The sequence below is a fragment of the Xenopus laevis genome, chromosome 5L (assembly GCF_017654675.1).
Source record: "Xenopus laevis strain J_2021 chromosome 5L, Xenopus_laevis_v10.1, whole genome shotgun sequence".
Classification (NCBI taxonomy): Eukaryota; Metazoa; Chordata; class Amphibia; order Anura; family Pipidae; genus Xenopus; species Xenopus laevis.
The window spans coordinates 102,611,588-102,636,592 of NC_054379.1; the positions used below are offsets into that span (position 1 = coordinate 102,611,588).

At 36.2% G+C, this 25,005-nt stretch overlaps 1 protein-coding gene across 1 annotated transcript in view; it reads left to right on the plus strand.

Annotated features, from left to right (window-relative positions):
- The window catches only part of LOC108716186 (CUB and sushi domain-containing protein 1-like), an 882,106-nt gene that overhangs the window by 417,484 nt on the left and 439,617 nt on the right, over positions 1 to 25,005 (plus strand). The window contains exons 4-5 of the mRNA XM_041563770.1: positions 274 to 468; positions 7,312 to 7,519. Of these exons, the coding sequence (XP_041419704.1) occupies positions 274 to 468; positions 7,312 to 7,519 (403 nt within the window). The remainder of the gene's footprint in view (positions 1 to 273; positions 469 to 7,311; positions 7,520 to 25,005) is intronic.

Consider the following 25,005-nt stretch of genomic DNA (forward strand, 5'->3'; position numbering starts at 1 on the left):
TGCCCCATAAGGACAAACACGTTAGCACATACAACAGGGTATTAGGAATTAAAAAGGTAAACAATTGCAAATATGACTATGCCGAATTGTGGTTCACAAGGAAAATATAAAAGTATATACTTTAATTTTCTGCAAACTTTTACACTAATCATTTTATTGCTGCAAGTAACACATTTACATAAAGTACTTTTTTAATGACTTTGTTTTTTCAAGTGTTACATTTAATGTACAGATATTTTTAATTACTACTTTCTATTTACTTCTTTCTTTTAGTGTTACCTAGTCATACTTGTGGAAATCCAGGGGAAATTCCAAAAGGTTTATTACATGGAACAAGATTCAATATTGGAGACAAAATAAGATACAGTTGCATTGCTGGTTATATTCTCGAGGGTCATTCAACACTGACTTGCATAGTAAGTCCAGGAAATGGTGCGTCATGGGATTTTCCATCTCCTTTTTGCAGAGGTAAGATGCCACAACATATAGATCAAACTGTACTTGCAGTAGTATCATTCTGTAGATCACTTTGGGTGATGTTAGATGAGCATAGAGCTGTCTGATACATTTACTTTTATATGACCAATTCAATTCACTAACTGAAAACATTCAAAAAAATTACAAATATCATGGGTCCAAATTAATTCCTTAAAAATAACCGTAAAGTAAACTTTTTGTTTTAAATAGTATTTATTGAAGTTTCATTTAGGAATCTTGTAAGTTTGCAAACATTCAAACTTTGCTGGAATTTTAGTCATCTATATAAATGGCTTATCACTTCAATAATACAGTTTGAATCATCTGAACAATAATCATATTTATATATAATTATTATTATTGTCTGAGCCTTTGAATTTCAGGTCCTCAATTATATTTGTTATGTTAAATGATTTTAAAAATTGCTCTAGATAAATACACACATTGTTATTTGAATGGAATCTATGGAATCTGCTTGTAACTGAAGGAGGTAGATTTGTCAATATTAAAACTTTTATATTTTAGCATTTTTTCAATAAAAAAATTAGAAAACTCAAAAATCTTGAATGCTTGTTTATTAAAAAAAACTGTAGGGGGCACATTTACTTAGCTTGAGTGAAGGATTAGAATAAAAAATACTTCGAATTTCAAAGTATTTTTTTGGCTACTTCGACCATTGAATTGGCTACTTCAACCTTCGACTACTACTTTGACTTCGAATCGAACGATTCAAACTAAAAATCATTTGATTATTCGACCATTCGATAGTCGAAGTACTGTCTCTTTAAAAAAAACTTCGACCACCTACTTTGCCACCTAAAACCTACCGAGCACCAATGTTAGCCTTTGGGGAAGCTGTTTTTGATCGAAGGAAAATCGTTCGATCAATGGATTAAAATCCTTTGAATCGTTCGATTTGAAGGATTTTTCCTTCGATCGTTCCAACGAAGGAAATGTGGTAAATCCTTCGACTTTGATATTCGAAGTCAAAGGATTTTACTTTGACGGTCGAATATCGAGGGTTAATTAACCTTCGATATTCGACCAATAGTACGGGGCCCATTTACTTAGTTCGAGTGAAGGAATAGAGGAAAATAGTTCGAATTTCGAATGGTCGAATATGGCTACTTCGACCATCAAATGGGCTACTTCGACCGTCGACTACGACCTTGACTTTGAATCGAATGATTCGAACTAAAAATCATTTGACTATTCGACCATTCGATAGTCGAAGTACTGTCTCTTTAAAAATTTCTTCGACCCCCTAGTTCGCCACCTAAAACCTACCGAGGCCAATGTTAGCCTATGGGGAAGGTCCCCATAGGTTTTCTAACAATTTCCTGCTCGAAGGAATATACTTGGATCAATGGATTAAAATCCTTTGAATCGTTATCAAAAGGATAATCGAACAATTATTCCCTCTATCGTTCGATCGTAGGAATAGCGCAAAATCCTTCATCTTCGATATTCAAAGTCAAAGGATTTTTAATTAACCCTCGATATTTGACCCTAGGTAAATGGGCCCCCTAAATGTGCCCCTAGGGGTCCATAGGGTTAACTTTCCCTATGTCTTGGAAATCCCCTACTGGTTGGAAATTCTCTGATATGATCAGTTAAAAGCTGGGCATAATTTCAAGATGGAAGGGGAGTGTTTCCCTTTCCATGTTTAAGGGGCAGATTTATTAAGGGCCAAATTTAAAATTTGAATTTTTTATATCATTATGTCAAAACTCTCAAATTCAAATTGTGACTCGATTCGAGTTTTGAAATGTATCATTCTCTAGCCGTTTAAGAACTCAAAGTAGACTATTTGCCACCTAAAACCTGCCAAGTTCATGTATAAGTCAATAGGAGAGGCCCCGGGACATGTTAGTAACCTTCCTGACATTCGAGTTTTTTTCAGAGAATCAAGTTTAGTCGAATTAGAATCTAATTCTATTCAAGTTTTTGAGTGGGTAAAATTCATGCAAGTTTTAGATATTCTATTTTTATATTAAATAACCTCCCAATCAGATTTTCTAATATAAAAACATTTAAAAGAAATCACATGAATTTGAAATTCAACCTTTGGTAAATGTGCCTCTTAATGTTCCCTGGTAGTTTCAGATATGGCCAGGAGATGTCCCAAATGAAATGCACCATGTACTCTTTCTCTTTGGATTCCACGTGCTGAGGAAGGTGGTGTTTGCTGAGAGCCTGGCATTGGTTCAAAAATCTCCTAAGGGTGATAAACCTTGGAGAAGGGCCCCCTGAGGGAGGTATGAGATAGTGGTAGGTGAGCTCCTGTCATAGTACACTCCAGGAATGTAAGTCAGATAGTTGAATCTACAAATAGCAGTTCTGCAAACCAATATAGAATAATAGATTGGAGGTTTCTCTCCCAGGTGATACTGCCTGTTTATGGATCATGGTTCCATTGGAGGTGATCTAAGTCTGCTAAAAGGTGTCACAGATGTGAAGTGGGACATACTGTATATGTGAGGGCCCAACTGAGACTGAGGGTGTAATGTCATCATTGATACTATTTAAGTGGAAGCTAGTTCTGTCTGGAAAAAAATCTAGAAAGCAGTCACATTCTACCCATCTTTTTTTAAATTTCAAATGCATCTTAAATTAAAAAATAACTACTATTGCCTTTTGCATGAACTTGTCTGCTTTTAAACGCAAAATCTTTCATATTTGAGTTTTTAGAATGTAATAGATCTAGAAAATTTGAGTTTTCAATTTAAGATTTTTGAAGCAAAAAAAAAAATAATAACTTAATTCAAATGTTGCTAAATGTACCCCTTAAGAGGCCCATCTACTAAAGGTCAAATGCTAGTGGTATTAGAACTTTTTGAAACCACAATTAAACACTATTTCTTTAAAATCTCTAATCTCATGAAAGTTATTAAAAGATCCAAATTAAAAAAGTATGAACAGAAAAAAATGCTGAATGATCAAAAAAATACAAATACAGTATGTTTAATACCTCTAAAAAGGTTTTTCAGGCAATTAATAGCAAAATATCTGAAAACCTCTAAAAGTCTGACTGGTGTTGGTACCTAGGGGGTTATTTATCAAAAGTCGAGTTTGTTCGGTTTTTTCTACCTTGAATAAACTCTCAACTCAAATGTTGCCTATTTATGAAAAAAAACAAATGTAAAAAACTCAAATGCAATTAGGGAAAAGCTTGAGTACTCAAATTGATCAAGTCATCAGCAAAAAAAATTGAATACCTCAAATTGATTAAGTTTTTGAGTGAAAACCACCATAAAAAACCCTAAAATCATAAAGGCAAAAAACATCTTCAAATGGTTAAAGGGGCCTCTGCTATTGACTTCTACATGACCTTGACAGGTTTTAGCTGGAGTATTTTCACATTATGACTTTTAGCAGCTTCAGGACAATAAATCTCGAATCACTTGAGTTTTTTTTTATCTGAAAAATTCGAGTTTTTAATGAAACTACCTTCACTAGCCTTCAATAAATAACCACCTTAATAAATATTGAATGTTTATAGCTTTAGAAAAATTAAAAAAAAATTTTTTAGAGAAAAATACAATTCATGAAAAAAAGGGAATTCTGAATGATAGCAAATGATCCCCATAGTGTCAGATTCCATTCAAGTAAATGACAGACTGCATGACTGGAAAGATTTCTTGGACTACAGAAAGTGTTGAACAAATTGACACATTTACCAAAGGATCTACTGCTTTTAATGCGTCAATTCATAAACTTGGATACCTTTTTGTCTAAACATTTTTTGATATATTGCATCTACTACGTATTTAATGCAATAACTGCAGTAGCAGTGGATAATATCCTAAATGAAAACAAATATCTCTGATGGATACTGAAACATTTCCTGTTCTTCTTTTGGTAATACCAATGACATTATAACCGAGGCACATAAGATAAATAAGATATTTGCCTTTAAACAGTTGACTAGGAAATGCTACCTGCTGTTTGGTTACTATAGGTGAAAATAACTGTAACAAATTGTGCACTTTACAGTATACAGTATAACATTACCCAAATCTTTTGTATAATGGTACATATATAGTTATTACATTCATATAACCCTGCTATGGCCATACGTGGTTTTACCATTACTGACACATTAGAAATCTTTCCTCATGTCCATCAATCTGAACACAAAGCATTTTGTCTTTTATACACCTAATTGCAACCATTTCTCATCCTGTTTCATTATGTCAAGTTTTATTGTTTTCATGATATGTACAATTCTTCATGATAAATGATAGAGACTAAACAATAATGATAGCATTTTATCCATAGATTTCTATTGCCACTCTATCAAATGACGTGCCATGTACAACTGATTTCTTGCTCATTGTTAACAAGACTTTATCACCTAAAAAATACATACAGTATACAAAATATATTGTAAATATTTTAGAACCTGATGGTATCATATTTGTAAATGGAGAATTTTGGAAACCTATATGAAAATGTCCTTTTCAATGTGCCATTAAAATAACAGCTACTGTAATGTGTTTATTATTAAAGTGAAAGTAATTTTGTGTTTTATAGTACATAACATTATGCAGTTGTCTGATATATGCATTTGCAATACGCAAACAGGGATTAATTATTAATTTAAGAGTACATAGTATCCTAGTATCAAGAATTTCAAACTGTATTCTGATACAAGGTTTAGCAAAAAAATGGCAGTAACACAGACTTACCAGCTACCGTTGTTGTACTTTTAATAAGGGAAGCTGAATAATATATGTCTATGGTTCATTTAGATCTGTCTAACGCTTCATTTATTTAAATTGATAAGTCTTATATAATGTGACTGGCAATGACAATATGTCACTTGCTGGTGCTTTATGAAATGTCAGGCTTCTTAATTACATCTATTCAGCTTGTACAGAAGAAATAGAAAAGGGCAGAAATCTAGGAAGGAAAATAAGTCTAGCTTTTCATGTTTGCCTCCACTTCCACATTTAAAACAGGAATCTATTTCTGTCTATAAAAAGTTAAAGCTAAACAAATCTTTTAAGCAGTCAGTTTGCATTTTAGAGCAAGAAAAGTTGTAGACTAAGTAGACTAGAGTCACGTCCTTGACGTGTGTTTTGCACTCTTTACAACACATCCATACTAAAAGATAATAAAGATGGATTTCTAATAAAAAATAATGTTGACCTGTGCTGCACAGAAATCCCTAAGAGTTGATTAGATGTAAACCTGTTAGGTCCGTCTTAAGTATCCATATTTACATACTGTATGCACAGGGGTTTTGAAAATGTAGTCTTTTGAGTGAACTTATATGCTTTTCTACACTACTCTTAAATTGGCTAAAATTCTATTTAAATAAATTAAAGGAATGAAAAATTGTTTCCCCCGCAAATATTCATGGTTGCCAGTCTGAAACCTTTTATGCCAAGATGAGTAATAATTTGTTACACCAATAATTTGTTACATAATCAGTACAATACACATAATCAGACCAACACTGTTAGGGGTTATTTATCAAACGTCGAATTTCAAATTAATGCGATTTTTTTTTACTCTAGTAAATTTGAATGAACTCAGAATTCGAATGGGAGGTTACTGAAAAAACACAAACATCTAATATTCGTTGGAATAGTACTGACCCGAAAATTCTAATCAAATATGAATCAAGTTTTCCTCAGGAAAAAACTTGAATGTCAGAAAGTCAATTAACATATTCAAATTGTTCAACAGACCTCTGCCATGGGCTTGTAAATAAACTCAGCAGGATTTAGATGGCGAATATTCAAATTAGAACTGTTTCCATGGTTGAGGAGTGATACATCTCACATTCAAATTTACATTCAAATAGGTGCTTTTAAATTCGAATTTGTGAGCTTCGACACCAAAAAAATTTAAATTTGGAATTTACCATTCAAACCTTAATAAATCCACCCCTTAAAGTAAATAGCTGCTAAAATGCAATGCACAATAACAAACTGACAGAACTTGATAATACTGTTGCATTATGATCCAAATTAGTGTTAAAGAAAGGGGTCCACCACACACTAAAAATCAGGGATATGCAAGCCCTTACTGTATTTTACAGAATTAATCTTTAGTGATGGGCAAATTCGCGCCATTTTTGCGAAACGGCGCTGACGTCCGTTTTTGATGCCAGCGTCCGTTTTTTCGCCGTCGTCCAAAAAACGGATGCCGGCATCCATTTTTTTTTTGATGCCAAATTTATTTGCCGGCGGTGAATCGTGCAAATCCAACTGTGAGTTCGCACCTGGCGAATAAATTTGCCAATCACTATTAATCTTTATTGTGTGCTGGGAACCGTCCTCTTTACTTTCACGCAGATTTGGATCAGTTATGTTACCATACCTCAGATAGTTGCACCACCACAGAAATAGTTAGCTATAGTGCTGTGAGTTCTCCACAATTATCTGTTGCTGTATTATGAGCATTCCTCTACCCTTAGGTTATCATTAGTGAAGCCTTGTGTGAGTTTCCTAACTCACTCTGGGTTTCGGGCCTGATTATCTAAGCAAGTTTAGTTTTACTTTTTTCACTAATGGGATTTTGTTATTATCCATTATTACTTATTAATCTTTACCTTACAAATTACGGGTCATTTACTCTATAGAAGTCGTGTGCAAAGTAGAATGGGTCATTTTTTTGCACTTTGCACACTACATTCTGCCCTTGTATTTCTGCAGGTCTTTGAGCTACATTTCTGAGCACAGAAAATGCACACAGGAATACAGTACTGACTGCATTAGTAAGAACTGTATTGGTGAGGGACGGAAGGGGTTAGGCATATACTGTCAATAAAGTTTATTTGTATGCTTATTTATAACATTCATGTTTGTATTTATCCATCAGCTGAGGGATCCTGTGGCGGCACTTTACGAGGTACAAGTGGAATAATTTCGAGTCCCCACTTTCCATCAGAATATGAAAATAATGCTGACTGCACATGGACTATACTTGCTGAACCAGGGGATACAATAGCTCTAGTTTTTACAGATTTCCAAATGGAAGAAGAATATGATTTTCTTGAAATTAGTGGAACTGAAGCTCCATCAATATGGTAAGTATCAAAGCAGAAAGATTTGAAATAATAATTCATTCAATAGTTATTCATTATTGTATTGTTTTATATGGTTGGTTATCAATTATTATCACCGATTTTATACTTCTGTCTGAAAAATATACACAAAATATTTGACTAATGAATAATTCAGAGTGATGCTTAGCAGTATAGCCAATTATCACAATTATTGTGATAATGTGCAAAAATGTCGGCATGAGAAAAAAAAGTCACCACAAATGAAAGCCCCATAGACTTTAATGTGTTTTGTGTGTGAAGGGAAGGGAAGGGAAATTAGGCAGATTTGCTCACCACAACTTATGCCGCCTAACACTCATGGATTTATAAAACTAAAGTCTATTGAACACAGTAGAATTATGACTGTCCCTATAATTGATGATGAATTTGTTCATTTACTTCACACTTCTAACATTTTCTCTGTCCTCCCCTCAATTTCTAAATGCACAATGACATTATGTGGGCATATTTGGACTATTAAGTACCCCCTTAAATGCCCTTTGCTATAAGTGTGGTGTCCAAAAATTTCTTTTCAATATCTTTCCTAAACTATTGTACAGGCTTAGAACTTTATCAGAACTGGCATCGCATTTGCTTTGTGTACAGGCAGTATATACCATATAGGCACCCATGGATCTGTGTCTAGGGCAGCAGCCCTTGAGTGCCTAAATGAAAAGAAACAAAAAAAATACCACCAATAGAAACTTTTAGCTTAATCTGGAGACAGATCCAAGGGGGAGGGAAAGGTCAGGGCAGGCAGTGAAAATCGTAGTCAGGAACAAAGTTGGAAGTCAGAAATTGATTAATCTAGCACAAAAGTAATTAGGAGCACCCAGGAACTTTGCAAAGAAAAACCGGACAGTATGGTGATTGCAATAATATTACCTTAACAATTAAAAGGAGTGTTTTCAGTCAAGTCAAGTCAGTCAAGTCAAGTGGATTTTATTGTCATTTCAGCCATATTCAGTAATACAGTCCATAGTAGATATGAAATAACATTCCTCCAGAATTCATGGTGCTATACATAAGACTTTAAGACTATACTGGGTGCATCAAGTATGAGTTATTGAAGTGAACACCCCTAGCAAGTAGACAGTCCCACTGGGCAAGGTAGACATACATTTATTTATGAGTATTTCAGAGATTTGTGCAGTTCCTTATGAATATATTCAGTTCAGTCCGTTGGAGTTGTTATGCCTGATGGCTTGTGGTAAAAAGTCAGAGCCCGAATACTGCGGTAGACATCATGTGCAGGGTGGGTGTCATCCCTTTCAATGCTGGTAGCCTTCTGGAGACAGCGGGTGTGGTAAATACCCATAATGGCATGAAGCGAGACCCCAATGATATTTTCCGCTATCTTCATCTGCTGCAGGATCTTGCGATCCTATACAAAACAGTGTCCACACCAGGTAAGGCTACAGCAGCATAAAATGCTTTCATATAGTGAGGATAGATGGTGGAAGGTAGGCTTTTTTCAGCTTTTTCAGAAAGTAGAGACGCTGCTGTGCCTTCTTCACTATAGAGCAGGAGAGGTTCTCCTCCAGATGTACCGCAAGGAATTTGGTACTCTTGACGATTTCCACTGGAGATTCATCAATGTATAGTGGAGAACAATCACCACGTGTTCTCCTGAAGTCAACAACTATTGCCTTTGTTTTGTTCGTGTTTAAATTGTTAACTTTACACCAGTCCATTAGCCATTTCACCTCTTGTCTGTATGCTGACTCGTTGTTCTTGACCCACCACGTTCGGTGATTCGAGCCATTCCTTACCATGCAGTCATGGGTCAGCAATGTGAACAGCAGTGGACTGAGCACACAGCCTTGAGGGGCCCCCATGCCCAGTGTGATGGTGCTGGAGATATTTCTTCCAATTCAGACTACCTGAGGTCTCTTGGTCAGGAAGTCCAGGATCCAGTTACAGATAGAGATGTTCAGGCTCAACATGCTCAGCTTAACACTCAAGTGCTGAGGAATGATTGTATTGAACGCTGAGCTAAAGTTTATGAACAGCGTTCGTACATATGTGTCTTTATTGTCTGCAGTGGGTCCAGAGAGCAGGCCTTTGATGTGTGTCATGACCAGCCTCTCGAAGCACTTCATTATTGTGGATGTTAGTGTGATAGGATGATATTTGTTGAGGCAGGATTCATGGGGCTTCGTTGGCACAGGAATAATGATGGACTCCTTGAAGGTCTTGGAGATAGTGACATCATCGATGCACTTGGTGATATAGCACATCACAGCTGATTTTTCAAGTTTGTACACAGCCTGTCACAGCCTGTTCCATTCGGTGTACTCAAAACAGTCCTGAAGAGCAGAGATGGCACCTGCCGGCCAGGTTCTCACCTCCCTTAAGATATCTTACGCAAATGTAATTCGTTATATAACTGGAATAAATTATTGTACGATCTGCTGAATTCCACTGAAAAAATCTGAAAGGAAATTGAAAATGTAATTGTTATCAGATGACACCATTTATTGCTGGTTTAGGATGGTAATAATATCATAGTTGCATTTCTGCTGTTACTGAAAATAGCTAATACATTAACCAATTATGAAATACGTATTAATGTTAAATCTTTTAAATTAAAGAAGACTAATTTCAAATTGTTCAAATTGTTTCATATTTGCTAATGTAATACTCGAGTTATGTACAATCTAAAACTGCATTTAACAGCACATTAAAATTTATTAAAACAGTCTCCAACCCATCTTACAAAGGAAAGTACAGTATAGACACATTGTAGTTTAATCGTTTTGGAAAAACATTTCAAGTACTTTTTTACTGTAATACTTTACTGTAAATTTTTATTTGTCTTATAGTAGAATATTTTTGTATTCATCAAATAATGTCCTGTTCATACAGCATTATTCTCCTGCTTTTGTAGAAGAACCTCTAAAGTTTTAGAGCTATAGTTGGTATTTTGTAAATATAGGTTATTGTAAATATCGACTGTGTTGCAAAATGTAAAAAAACACTAAATTAGACTTTCTGAATGCATTATTCATGTGTATACAAAAACTAAAATTCCCCTTACCCACCCTTAAATTATTTTTTTTAAGGTTTATAAACCCTTTACAAAACCAGATAATAGTTGTATTAGCATTCTCTAAAATAATAATAATAATAATAATAATAAAATCAATTTTGCACTCGGAAGGGCTATTTGTGAAAATGTTGCATTTCTACGAAGTGGATAATGAGGTTTTTATGTGAATGCAAAATGCATTGAATATGGTGACATAGAATAATGAAGGAATAATCATTTATACGTTCCCTATAAATTGTATAACATATTTTTTCTTCCCAAAGAAACAAGCATGGTCCATACACCCTACATATACATCCATAAAACCTCACTCTGTTGCGTTGGTAAAAAATGCAGAAAAAGAGCTGAGATCATTGTTATTCAGTATTTGCAATCTCCAATGGGAATGGTGCCCTCCCATGTCTATCTAAGGAGCTGTCTGGGTTCTGTATTTGGAAGAAATTGAGAACATTTTCCCTATAAAGAACAAATAAATATATGCTTTTGCAGAGCAGAAACCACCGTAACCTCCCCATTGACACCAATACATTAAGGCAACATTTTGCCATTTCACTAAATTGTCTGTGATTTTGCAAAGTCCCTATTGTATTTCTGTTTGCTGGCTGGCCACATTTAAAATAATGTAGATGGTCTAACACTGACATGTTTATAATTTTTTTAATTTTATCATATGTTTATTTTGGAAAAAATAACAGTCCATAAACTGTAATTATAGAAACAAACTTCACACAAAATCTTCCTTTCTCCTACAAATACTGTATTATAGGGAAATGGTTGACTAACATCTATGAATAGTATACTGTAAAAAAGCGTGACTGTAGAAAGGTTTGGCTTTTCGAAATGAATATATCTTTTTAACATTTTCTTTGTAAAAGCCCATTTGTGCTTTGGAGAAAACTTGCAGATATTCATTTCCAGAATAGGGAAAGTTACAGTATACTGTATAAGAAACAATTCACCTGTCAGTATAGAGTACTTCAATGCAATTGTATCTGCAGTCCCAACATGGAAGGGTTGTTTATTGCAATACCATGTGTTTTTACCATTCATGTGAAACAAAAGATTTACAGAGACAGATATACAAAATATTAATTGGAGGAATACAGAGGGGTCCCTAGCAGTGTGTCTCCAGATATTAACACAGTCAGAAGTATTTAATGAATTGACACATTTATCAAATTAGTGCTAATTTAACAAAATGTGTTTGCCTGCCATTGGCACCATTCTGTTCTATGGGGTGCTAGAGTTCATTATGAGTAGTTTGAATTTTATCAGAGTTGTTAAAATTCTCTCGACTGTCAGAATATAGTTTTATCAAATTGGCTAATTTATTAAAGCACTTCTTGTTCTGATAAATGTGGAAATTGGTTTGTTTTAATCAGTTGAATTAAATTACTATTGAGTGTTCTATTTCAATAGCAGTGCTGAGCTATAGCCTCCCAGCAAGTCAAAAGCTTGCCTAAGGTATTACCACTAGTACTATAACCACTATTACCACTAGTATTCCAATGTGGAAAATAATGGTCTGAATTATTTTCCCCACATTTAGTTATTGTATTGGGGAATAAGGGTTTGGCTATTGGTACTCAGCTCCTAATGAAACCCACTGTAAAGCAATCACATTATTCTGTTTATTTTAAAGGGGAACTACAGTATCACAAAAAGGAAAATTTAATTTAATATGTATATATGTCTGTGCTATTATGCTTTTCTTCTCAAGCATATTTTTTCAGCCTGACAGTAGCAAGGAAGGCTTGTTTTTGCACTTTATTTTGCCCCATGAGTAGCCTATGAGGAAGTGCTTGCCAAGCTCAGTTCTTATGAGGCCATTTTTGCTTGTGAAAATCCACCAGGATTATTGAGAGGAGCACGCAATGTGCATCTGATCAAATGAAGCTTCAGGCAACTCCCAGATTGAATGACATTTTAGCAAGTGAGGAAATTCAGGGTTATGGAAGATATAGTACAGTTTTATCCAGGCATTGGTCTGATTGCTGGATTTATATATATATATATATATATATATATATATATATATATATATATATATATATATATATATATATATATATATATATATATATATATATATATATATATATATACAGTGTATATATATTAAGACATATCAAGATATACATTACAGTATGGTGCATTGGGATATATGTCTGGGCAATATCTGTAGACTACAGCCTGCAATATTTTAAATGAGATTGTATGTTATGTAATTTTTCATGATAATGATAAATGCATAATTTGTAGTATGTATGACTTATGTAGTATGTATAACAGGGATAAACCAAAAAAATCTTCATGAATGCCATCTATTCAATTGTTGTAGCCATGTGACTTTTAAGTGTGCCTATGTAGTTACTAAAGAATATCTGAGGTAAAAATAAATTAAGATTTGCTCAATGAGTGACTGGGAAACATGATTCAGAATCTTACCTTCATACCTTACAAGCCTAGACATTATGTTTTATATTTTTAGTCTATGGGAAAAGAAATAGATAAACATTTGGAAAATTGATATTGTCTTCACTGAATAAAAGAGAACAGCATCTTTTTAGTTTTGTTTTGCAAATTCTGTTGAAAGTCTGTCGAAGTTTTTTATTGGCAGTCACACAGCCTAATTACATCTACCCACATTCTGTCCAACAGTGATTTAAGCATAGTTTCTGTGTGAGGTGTGTTTGAAAGGTGAGTTTGAGTAGATGGGATGATGAGAACTATGGAAATGCTGTATAGGTGGCTTTAATAGTAACATAGTAAGTTAGGTTGAAAAAAGGCACACGTCCATAACCTGCCTAACTAATAGATGATCCAGAGGAAGGCAAAAAAAAACATTTTAAGCCTCACCAATTTGCCCCAGAGGGGGAAAATTCCTTCCTGACTCCAAGATTGCAATCAGACTGGTCCCTGGATCAACTTGTACTATGAGCTATCTTCCATAACCTTGTATTCCCTCACTCTCTAAAAAGCCATCCAACCCCTTCTTAAAGCTATCTTATGTATCAGCCAGCACAACCAATTAAGGGAAAGAATTCCACAGCTCTCACTGTAAAAAAACCTCTTCCAAATATTTAGCCTGAACCTCCTTTCCTCTAATAGGAATGGGTGCCCTCTTGTCAGCTGGAACAACCTACTGATAAATAAAGCATTAGAGAAGTTATTGTACAATCCCCTTATACAGTATATTTATACATAGTTATCATATCCCCCTTAAGTGCCTCTTTTCCATCGTGAAGAAACCCAATTTGGCCAGTCTTTTCTCATAGCTAAGATTTTCCATACTTGCATTTACTAGCTTAGTTGCCCTTCTCTGGACCCTCTAATTCAATAATGTTCCATTTGAGCACTGGAGACCAAAACTGTACAGCATATTCTAGATGGGGCCTTAACAGAGCTCTGTACAATGGAAGAATAACCCCCTCCTCCCTCTAATCGATGTCCCTTTTAATACAGCTCAAGATTTTGTTTGCTCTTGAAGCTGCTGACTGGCATTGCTTGCTACAGCCAAGTCTATTATCTACAAGGACTCGAAGGTCCTTTTGCATTATGGATCTGCCTAGTGCAGTCCCATTTAGGGTATAAGTGGCTTGCATATTTTTACATACTAGGTGCATGATTTTACATTTATCCACATTGGATCCCATCTGCCACTTAGCTGCCCAGATTGCCAGTTTGTCAAGATTCTGCTGCCGCATCCTGGATAGAATTAATTGGGATGGTAATTTAGTCATCTGCAAGCACTGATACTTTACAATACCCTTTCCTAAGTCATTAATGAACAAGTTAAATAAAAGTGGACCCAATACAGTGCCCTGATGCACTCCACTAAGAACCTTACTCCAAGTTTACTCAAATTTATCTGACATGACCTATCATTCATAAAGCCATGCTGATTGCTGCTCATAATGCCATTCCTTAGGACAACATTTTAAATGTGATCCCTTAACAAGCCCTCAAATAATCTGCCCACCATGGATGTCAAATTTACAGGTTTATAATTGCCAAGCTGAGATTATAATCCCTTTTTAAATATAGGAATAACATCAGATTTCCTTCAATCAATAGGTACCATACCAGATGAAAAAGAGTCTGAGAAAATTCAGAAATAGAGGCAGGTCTAAAACTGAACTAAGCTCTTTTAAAACCCTTGGGTGTATTCCATCTGGCCCTGGTGCCTTGTTCACATTAATTTTTAGTAAAGTTTTATGAACCATATCCTGAGTCAGACACTCACTAGATTGAGGTGAGCCAACAGTGCAGCTATGAGGTGGGTCTATGAGGTGGGTCTGGGAACTCTCACTATTCTATTGTGTATACTAAAAAAAAATTTATTTAGCACATTTGCCTTTTCTGTATCTGTTACTACCATACTGGTACCGTTATTTAAAGAGGCAACACTCTCAACCTGCATCTTTTTGCTATTAATTTATTTAAAACAATTTTTTGGGGTTAGTCTTAGCCTCTGCCGCAATGTCTTTCTCATTTCCAATCTTTGCCTTCCAGATTGCTGTTTTACAACTTTTTTACACTACACACTACTACACTTCAATTCATTATAGTGTTTATATACGTTAAATGCAGCTTCTGTCCCCACACATGTAGTTTTGAAATGCCTCTCTCTTTGTTCCTGTTAACTTCTTTTTAAATGCCAACCACTGATGTTCTGTGGTTTTAGCAGAAAACACAATGCTCCAATCTATGCTCTGCAAGGTAGCCTTAAGGAGCTAAAATTAACTTTTCTTAAATTTAGGGTTTTTGTTGTCCCAGTAAATATTTGTTTTCTGCACCAGACATTAAATGAGATCACATCATGGTCACTATTACCCAAGGGTTCAATTACTTGCACATTTGCTATACATTCTGACTTATTAGAGATCACTAGATCAAGTATAGCATTTTGTCTGTTTGACTCCTCAACAACCTGTGCCATAAAAGTGTCATGGAGCACCAAAGGAGTCGACTTTAGTCCATTAAAAAGTAGAGGTTCATTGAAGAATCATGAGGAAGTGGCTAATAGCCATGAAATGTGTTAAGCTGGCAGCCTATTATATGTCCTAGGCATGCGTTTATCATTTTTAATGATTCTTCAAAAAACCTCTACTTTTTAATGAACTTTAATAGAATTTGACTGTTTGTGAAGCACACTGGAGCTGAACTCCGACTGGAAAGTGCTCCTACATCTATTTATTGCTCCCATTAAAAGCCCTGGCAGTGCTGTTGCTCCAGTCAATATCTGGGTAATTAAAATCCCCAATTATTATTACTTTCCCCAAACAAGCAGCCTTTTCTATTTGCATCAGGAGCTTAGCCTCCTCCTCTCCACTTACGGTAAGGGTTCTATAGCATATTCCTACAATTAATCTGCTGGACTCTGCAATCAGTGAAGAGTCACCCATAAGACTTCTGCCCCCTCGTTTTCTAATATCACCTCCTCTTTTATATTAACTTCTAAATCCTGCCTAACAAACAGACATACCCCTCCTCCTTTTCTATTGCCTCTGTCCCTCCGAAACAAAATATAGCCACTGATATGAACTGCCCAGTCATGAGACTCATTCAGCCATGTTTTGTCCACACCAATCACATATTCTCCCTCTAGTGCCAGCACCTCCAGCTCTCCCATTTTACCAGTCAGACTCCTTGCATTTGCAAACATACATTTAATAGTGGTACCATATTATATCTTCCATGGAAACCTTTACTGCACCCTCCCCCCACACCTAGTTTAAAATCTCCTCCAACCCTCTAGCCATCTTCACCCCCGAAAGCAGCTGCACCATTACCATTGAGGTGCAGCCCATTCCTAAAAAGAGCTTCCTAACGTTGTTTGTGGCACAGGTAATATATCTGAGAAAATTACCTTGGAAGTTCTCGCTCTCAACTTTTGACCTAGCTTTTTAAAATCATTCTTCTCCCCCACTCCTCTAAAGTTGTCATTGGTAACTATGTGTACCAAGACTATCTTCTTCATCCCCTCCCAATAACCTGTCCACTCATTACACCACATGTCAGACCCTAACACCGGGTAAGCAGCAGATTGTTCGTCATGAAGGGTCCTTACGGCAGATTACTCATTCTAATAATTGAATCCACTATACTTTAAACCTGCCTTTTTCTTCCTTGCACTCCCCCAATCACCCATATTAGAGACACTGCCTCTTTGCTCTGAGAGTCAGCCTGCTCCATCACGCCAGTTCAGAGCTGTCTTCCCAACATATTCACCCAAAATGGCAAATCTGTGGACTAGCCCCCTAACCTTCCCTCCCCTACTTCCTACTTAGTGTTTGATTAATATACTTATTATGAGTAGTATTTATAATAACATTTTACACATGGTGGCTCCATGAGTAGAACACTGGAAAGAGTGAATTTATGTTTTATGCTTATGCATAGGTGCATGACATGAAACATGTCAGGCAGTGTTTTAATTATGCTTTCATAAAAGTCAGATTTTTTAAAATTATACTATGAACAGTGATCTAGTGAGTACATATCTTTCTTGCCCAAAAGTTTGCTTAGTGTACTATTGTGCTTTTCACTACATAAACTTGCTAATGAAAATAAACACATTCCACATCATCCTATGGGTATAGGATGGTTAAATAGCAAAGTTGTGAGAGTGAGAATAGAATCACCAAACCTAAATTACCTGGAAATGTATGCATGTAGTCTATGTTCTCTGTGTGCTCATGTGGGTGCATATCAATTCTGAGGCCAACAAATTGTGGTGCACACAAGGAATGTGTAAAAACACAACATTTTGTATTTATTCTGACCTGAGCACACTGCTTCTGAACAATGCACATGCAAAGCAAAATTGTTTATAGCTGTGATGTTGATACATTTCTTAAACGCTCAATTCCTAACCTATATATTATTTTGCACCCATGTAGTTGCCTATAGCAACCAACCAGGAATTCCTTATATTCAGTACAAATTAAAAAAAAATCTGGTTGTTGCACACGTAAAATTCAATGCTACTGTTATTTAATAGTCCTTTTAGCTCTATACTTTAAAGACAGAGATTAATAATCAAAGCTACTTCAGCCATTATTTTTCTGTAATTATAACTTGAAGAAGTGTCTGCAACATAAGAGAGACTCTACCATGCTCACTGTGCAGCACCTGACTCCTACATGACTCCTACATGCTTACATTCTACATTTTTTCTTTCTTTTTTACACTGTAGGGAAAATGCTTTCCCTAGCAACATGCAGTGTCAGTTGCAATGGCTGTATTAAAATAATTTGATAAACCATGCCTTATTGGTGATACTTTAGTTAAAACATGCATTATCTCTAGACAGCATTTTCTGTACCTTGTCTCACAAATTAGTCTTAATAATTGCTTGGGAGATGGCCTATGGCTTTGAGCCTGACTGGAATGAATTTGTGTGTATACATGTTCCCTGTCAGTTAAGTATAATTTAACGCTATACATCAAGATAGCTGCATGTGGTACTCGTAAATCCCATGGCACACAATTTATTTAAAACATTGGTGTGGCCACATGTACAAATAAAAGCTTCAGCAATTAGGCCACCTTTGTTGTTCAGAGTTTGAAGACTATGTGGTCACATAATTAAACATACTACGTGAAAAAATAGGGCTCAGGCATGACAAACCATAGTAACTAACTCCCATACCTTGTGTATTACTCCCTTCCCTTTAGAGTGTAAGCTCTTTCTGCATAGGGCCTTCCTCACCTTTTGTACCGGTATTGATTGTGATGTATGTAACTCCATATGTTCTATGTATAGAATTCATGTGATTTAGTTGTATAATCACATTTACTTTACAGTGCTACGCAATATGTTGGCACTATATAAATACATGTTAATAATAATAATAATAATAATAATAAAAATAGGATCTGATTACTTGATATGTATTACTGGAGTAATGATCAATGGATTCAAAAGCTAGGTGCAAGCCTGCTAATAATTACAAAACTAGGAAGACTTGCGGCTGGAGTAAACTCCAATGAAAATGGAACTTAATCAACATACCATTAAAAAAATACCCCACACTGAATTAAATAAATAGATAGGTACAATTAAACTGAAAGATTTCACTTAATAAAGCTTGTGCCACAACTTTGGAGTGGTTATCACTTGCCTAACATTCCCTTATTTCCATAAAATGTTTTCTTGCTAACAGAGTGGTACATTTTCACTTGGTTGTATGTGACACTGTTCACCTCTTTTTGCATAAACAGTAAGAAAGAGTGCAGTTTCTTATTTGAGTGTACCACTCTTTTGTTTTATTTAATTAAACTGGGTTCAAATTAACTTTAATAAATGTTATTATGTCACCCCCTTAGTTACTTGAGTGATAGAATTAAGCATTATGTATGATTGTATAAACAAAGAATATTTTGAATGTACTTTTTAGTTGAGGATCTAGTTTAAGTCTTCAAAAAAAAACCCTTAATTTCTTTACCAGATACAGAATAAAACTTTTAAGACATAACTAAATAACTGGTCTGAAATTTTAACTAAAAAAAGTAAGCTCAGAACATCACTTGCTCTGAGTTAAGAAAAAAACAGCTTTATTCAGTCATCAACCAAGATTAATTTTTCTACTTCTACTCCCATATGTGAACAGAAGGTGATTGATTGCCTACTGCTAGAGGTGATGTGCATATTACCACATCACATGAGATCTTAGATAACACTTTCTTAATATGTAATTTTCTTATGTTTGCTCATTAAAATAACATAATAGGATTCTACTTACAGATGTAATGCCAGCAAATATGTAAATTGGTACATTATTTGAATACATGCTGACAAGTACAAATGTTTTTAATGACAGATTAACAGCTTTCCAAAATGCAGCAATATCTCAGCATCATTTGAAGAACCAGACATTATATATCAAAGGATAAACTGAACATAAATAAAGATTTTCAACAGCCTGCCAATATGAATGACGATATTTAGCAAATCACTCAGTTTATGTTCTTACTTGTATTTAGTATGGATGTATTAGTTTGATCAAAATTTGCATTACATTTGGTGTGTGGGGTCAACCTATTAATTATTATTTTGCCATTATGGAATATATTATTATAATATATTATTAGGATTTTAAAGGTGCATTACATTTAAATATTATTTATTTATGTCAGGAATTGACAGTAGTAAAGATAAATGACAGATAGCCTTAATAAAAAGATAATTAATAGTTACAACCTAATAATTACAACTGTTTATAGCAATAGTAGTAATCATAATTGATCAATAATTGGGGCCTTAGTAAGCATGAACCAGCAATTCCACCACTTAATTGTCTTGCAATTGTACCTGGGAATTAGTCATTGGGAACTAGTTTGCATCTCTTAGTGCTTTGCATTTATTCCCCCAGTCTATAAACTACCCTTATCTTTTAGAATATACATAGGAGTTATTTAAAACAATCACCCAACATTTCCCCCAACACACACAGGTTGAATGGGAATCTCCCCTAAATGGTTAAGTTATTTTATATGATTCATATGCAAGCAATTAGAAACAGGTAATAGTGTTTTTTGTCCCCATAAGTATCTGCATTCAGGTTTCTATGTTTTTTTTCTTCTTCTTTGATTTAGCATGAGGATGTTTTTGTATGTGATAGGACTACTAAGGACTGGCACACAATATACCTTATACAGCCAACAACCTATTAGTCGCCTGCTTTATTTCTCTACAGGCATAGCAGTGTTATGCTTGGCAAAGAAAGGGCCCAAGAGAAAAATACATTTCTATTAACCCTTTAAGTGCCAGCAGAATTTCACATTTCTGGTACGCGAAATGCCAGACGTTTTTTAAGCATTTGGTACTTGTTCAGTTTAACAAGGTTTTTCTGTAGGAAAACCTCCATGAAACTAGGAAAATGATATATTGTTTTTTTCGTTATAAATTGGACTTTGACATGCAAGTGTAATTTTGCAACTTTTCTGGAGATTTAGTGTGTATTTTGGGTGAAATATGTAAAAAAAAAAAAAAAATTATTAAAAAATGGAGTATATCTTGAGTTTTTTTTCCACAGAAAAGTTGATTTTACGAGCATTTTTTTTGTGTTTGTAAAAGCCGTGATCCTGCCAAGTCCAACGATACCAAATATGTATCAGTAACCCACTTTGTTTTGTCCAGGAGTAACCCCCAAACTAAATCAGCATTTTCTAGAATTTTACACCAGAACAAAGTAGATAAGCACATGTAACAGTTGATGCAGCATAACTTATATGTAAATTTAAATTATCCCTTCAAGTTTGGTATTTTTAGAAACAACAGACCTTCAGGTTTGTAGGGGTGCTGTATTTTTTACTCAAAATTCAAATACATTTTACCAGCGCATCATGAAATTTAGAGCTTTTTTGTTGCATTTTTAGTTTTTCTCTAAAATGTAAACTTAGACGCAGGATCAAATGTAAATCTGACAAAACAACACTGTTATAAATGTTGAAACCACAGACAATTTGAAAGACAAACTTCTCATGAATAAAACAATACCCCATATGTATGGATACACATAGAGACGCAGCCACCAAACACCCCAAAACAGGAGCAATGCATACAAAGCTAGATTTCTCCCTAAGTATCCATGGTAACTACCAAAAACCTGCTCAATAACAATCTGCAAGTCCCCCTGAATGAAATGATACCCCATATGTATGGATACACATAGAGACACAGCCACCAAACACCCCAAAACAGGAGCAATGCATAAGGGCAATTGCAGTTGAAAATCTGGGGGCTGCGCTCTATGTGTACTACTTGCGGTTTTTCAGTCTAAACACCCCCAAACTCTGAAATAACCCCCACAAACCATATATTACCGAAAAGTACACTTCTTCAGCTATTCAAAGACGCCATTCTTGCTTTTCTACATGGAGAATTGTGGCCGCAGTCCTTCGTAGAAGTCCGAAACTTGGTCTGAAATAAAGGAAAAAAGATATACAAAGCTAGATTTCTCCCTGACTATCCATGGTAACTACCAAAAACCTGCTCAATAACAATCTGCAAGTCCCCCTGAATGAAATGATACCCCCTATGTATGGATACACATAGAGATGCAGCGACCAAACACCCCAAACAGGGACAATGCATAATATTGGGGCTGCGAATTTATATCAGGTTCTCAACTTTTCTCATCCTAAACTGCACCTTTTCTGTTAAATAACCCCCACAAACCATATATTTTTGAAAAGTACACTTCATTAGATATTCAAAGATGCCATTCTTACTTTTCTACACAGAGAATTGTGGCCGCAGTCCTTCGTATAAATCCGAGACTTGGTCTGAAATAAAGGAAAAAAGATATACAAACTTAGATTTCCCCCTAAGTTTCCATGGTAACTAACAAAAACCTGCTCAATAACAATCTGCAAGTCCCCCTGAATAAAATGATACCCCATATGTATGCATAAATATAGAGACACCAAACATCCCAAAACAGGGACAATGCGTAATATTGGGGCTGTGAATTTAGGCGCATGTATCCATATCTCATCTGAAACTGTCCCTTACTGATGAAATAACCCCCAAAAACTAAGATTTCTTGAAAATAAACACCTTCAACTATTCAGAGATGCCATTCATGCTTTACTGCGTGGAGAATTTTGGCCACATTCTGCATTGTAGAACTCTGCTTTGGTCTGAAATAAAGGAAAAGATAATATACAAAGTTAAGATTTATCTCCCAGGGAATTTTGGGACCACTTTATGGATCTACATCTGGGTGCTACTACCCCAAAATATATTTCACTCACCTATTCGGATATATTGTAGTGGAGTGTCTTTGAGTTCCATCTGTCCTGTGTTGTTACGATACGAATTCCTTTGCTTCTTCCTACACTATTTCACCAATGACAAAATCTGTACCACATTTACAAATACATTTTCCAACAGAAACCATAGTAAATTTGGCCCATAAATTATGCAAGTGTCCTAAGAAGTTTAGGAATTTAGGTGGCAACAATGAGGATTGGGGCATTAGCAGCTGAAATACTCACAAATCCAAAGATACCTAAATCTACAAAAACAAATGCAAATGTTGCTCAGAAATACAGACAAAACTATAGATAACTGCGCTGATAGACAAGCTTTTGAGGTGCCAGTAAAATAAAAGACTTGTAGCATCAGCATTAGAGATGCACATCATCCCACGTATTCATCACGCACCACAAGTTCTATCGTGTGCCCTCTCGCCAGCCAGGTGGTCTAAAACACCATCGCTCAACACAAAAGCTGAATGCCTAGACTAAGAACAATTGGAGTAGACACTCGCACACCCGTTGTGCAGGTATATAGCTTTGCTCGGTGCACAGTGAATGGAGGATACGGTGACCTCCTAGTAACTGAATCGAAAAACCACACAAGACCGCAGTAAAAACCTTTGCAAGGGCTTGCCCTGCAGATAGAAGTCTCATGTGCTAGTGTGGTTTTTCGATTTAGACTAAGAACAAACCTACATACAAGTTTTTACTGCTACATTGCACTGCTCACCCAGTGCCAAATCCTATATAAAAAATCAAAGATCACTACTATACAGAAAAAAACTGTCATTGTTTGCCTTGTCAAACTTTTTTTTTTTTTTTTTTATTAACAACATCTATACCTAGTGTGAGAGAAATGCTGGATTAGAGGTGGAAGGTGTTTATATTTCTCCCAGATTTCTCTCTTATATATACTAAGCTCCAGGGAAAGTATGTCAGCAGTGAAAGAGTGTTCTTTCACTGCATTTGGCTTTTGGAAAAGCCGGTAAAAAGGGCCCTGGAGTGAATGGAAGTGAGCGGGTGGGACTTCCATTCACCAGGCTATCCAGGTTTTGGTGAAGCCTGGCTAATTAGTGGCCTCGTTAGACTTCAGGGGAAACCCCTTTAAACAGTGTGTCTCAGAGTTACTCACTCTCTCTCTTCCTGGGGAACTGCCTGCATGCAGTAAGGGGAGAGCCGGACACAGTGAGTAACCAAACAAACAACTGTTTTTTGTAGAGTTGGATGCTAGATCCTCTCTATTGTATAGAGAGGGAGCGACTGTATGTTATTTAGAGCCGGACAGGCTAGGATTTCTTTTTATGTTTTGTTTTCCAATATGCTCCTGTGTGCCGGTTATGTGTGAATAAAGCTGATTGCGGTCAGCCTAAAACTCAATGCTGAGTGTGAACTGTGGTTTTCTGAGACCAATCCGATCCCTGCAATCTACCTAAACCCCCCGAGACGGCACCGTTTGGACGAGTGACGTTACATATGGTGGAGGATGCGGGCAATTAAAAAAAATTGATACAGGCTACGGCTGCTCAGCAAGAGGCCACCAGAGTCCAGCAGCAACAGCTGATCGCAAACCGAGAGGAGCAGCGACAAGACCGGGAGCTCCTCAAAGAGGTAGTGCAGCAGCTAGCTGCAAAGAGTGCTGCAGCACCCCCTACAGAAACTGCTAAACCAACTGCTATACGGGCTAGCTACTATCTGCAAAAGCTGACAACAAGTGATGATGTTGAAGCTTACCTTTCCACATTTGAGAGGACAGCAGAGCGAGAGGACTGGCCTAAAGAGCAGTGGGCAGGCCTGGTGGCACCTTTTCTCTCTGGGGAACCACAAAAAGCCTATTTTGATCTGGATCATGTTGCCGCTAAAGATTATGACAAACTAAAAGCTGAGATTTTGGCCCGGCTGGGGGTCACCCTCTCGGTCCGTGCCCAGCGTGTTCATCAGTGGATGTTTATGGCAGAAAAGCCTCCACGCTCCCAGATGCATGACCTAATTCATCTAACTAAAAAGTGGTTGCAGCCGGAGACCCTAACAGGGCCACAGATCGTGGAGCGGATAGTGATGGACCGGTACCTTAGGTCTCTGCCTTCACCTTTGCGCAAATGAGTAAGCCATGCAGACCCAACAACTGCAGACCAGCTTGTGGAAATGGTAGAGAGGTACCTTTCTGCCGAAGAGCTACTCAGTTTTCAACAAGTGGAGCACACCCTAGCTCCCAAAGGGAAACTTCCTGGCATATCCAGCAAACTCCCTGCATGGAAAAAGGGACCTACGACCGATAAGAGCATGCTCCAACGTGGAGAATCTACAGGCACTAGACCCAGAGACTACCAAAATGTGCCAGGAGGGACCCCTCCTCGCAGAGGACCCAATAAAGACTTGGTGCGGTGTTACCGGTGCCATATGCTGGGACACTTTGCTGCCGACTGCAGCCTAACTGATGAACCTATGCAGTGTGATACTGCCTTAACAAAGAGACGTACGTCAATGTATGCTCAGGTTGTATGTACTGCCCTTCCAAAGACAGGGAAGGATAAGTACCTGTGTGATGTTGTTGTGGAAGGAAAGCTAGTAAATGCATTATTAGATTCTGGTAGCCAGGTTACCCTGATGAAATCTTTGTTGATTGAAACGCCTCAGTATGGGCCTG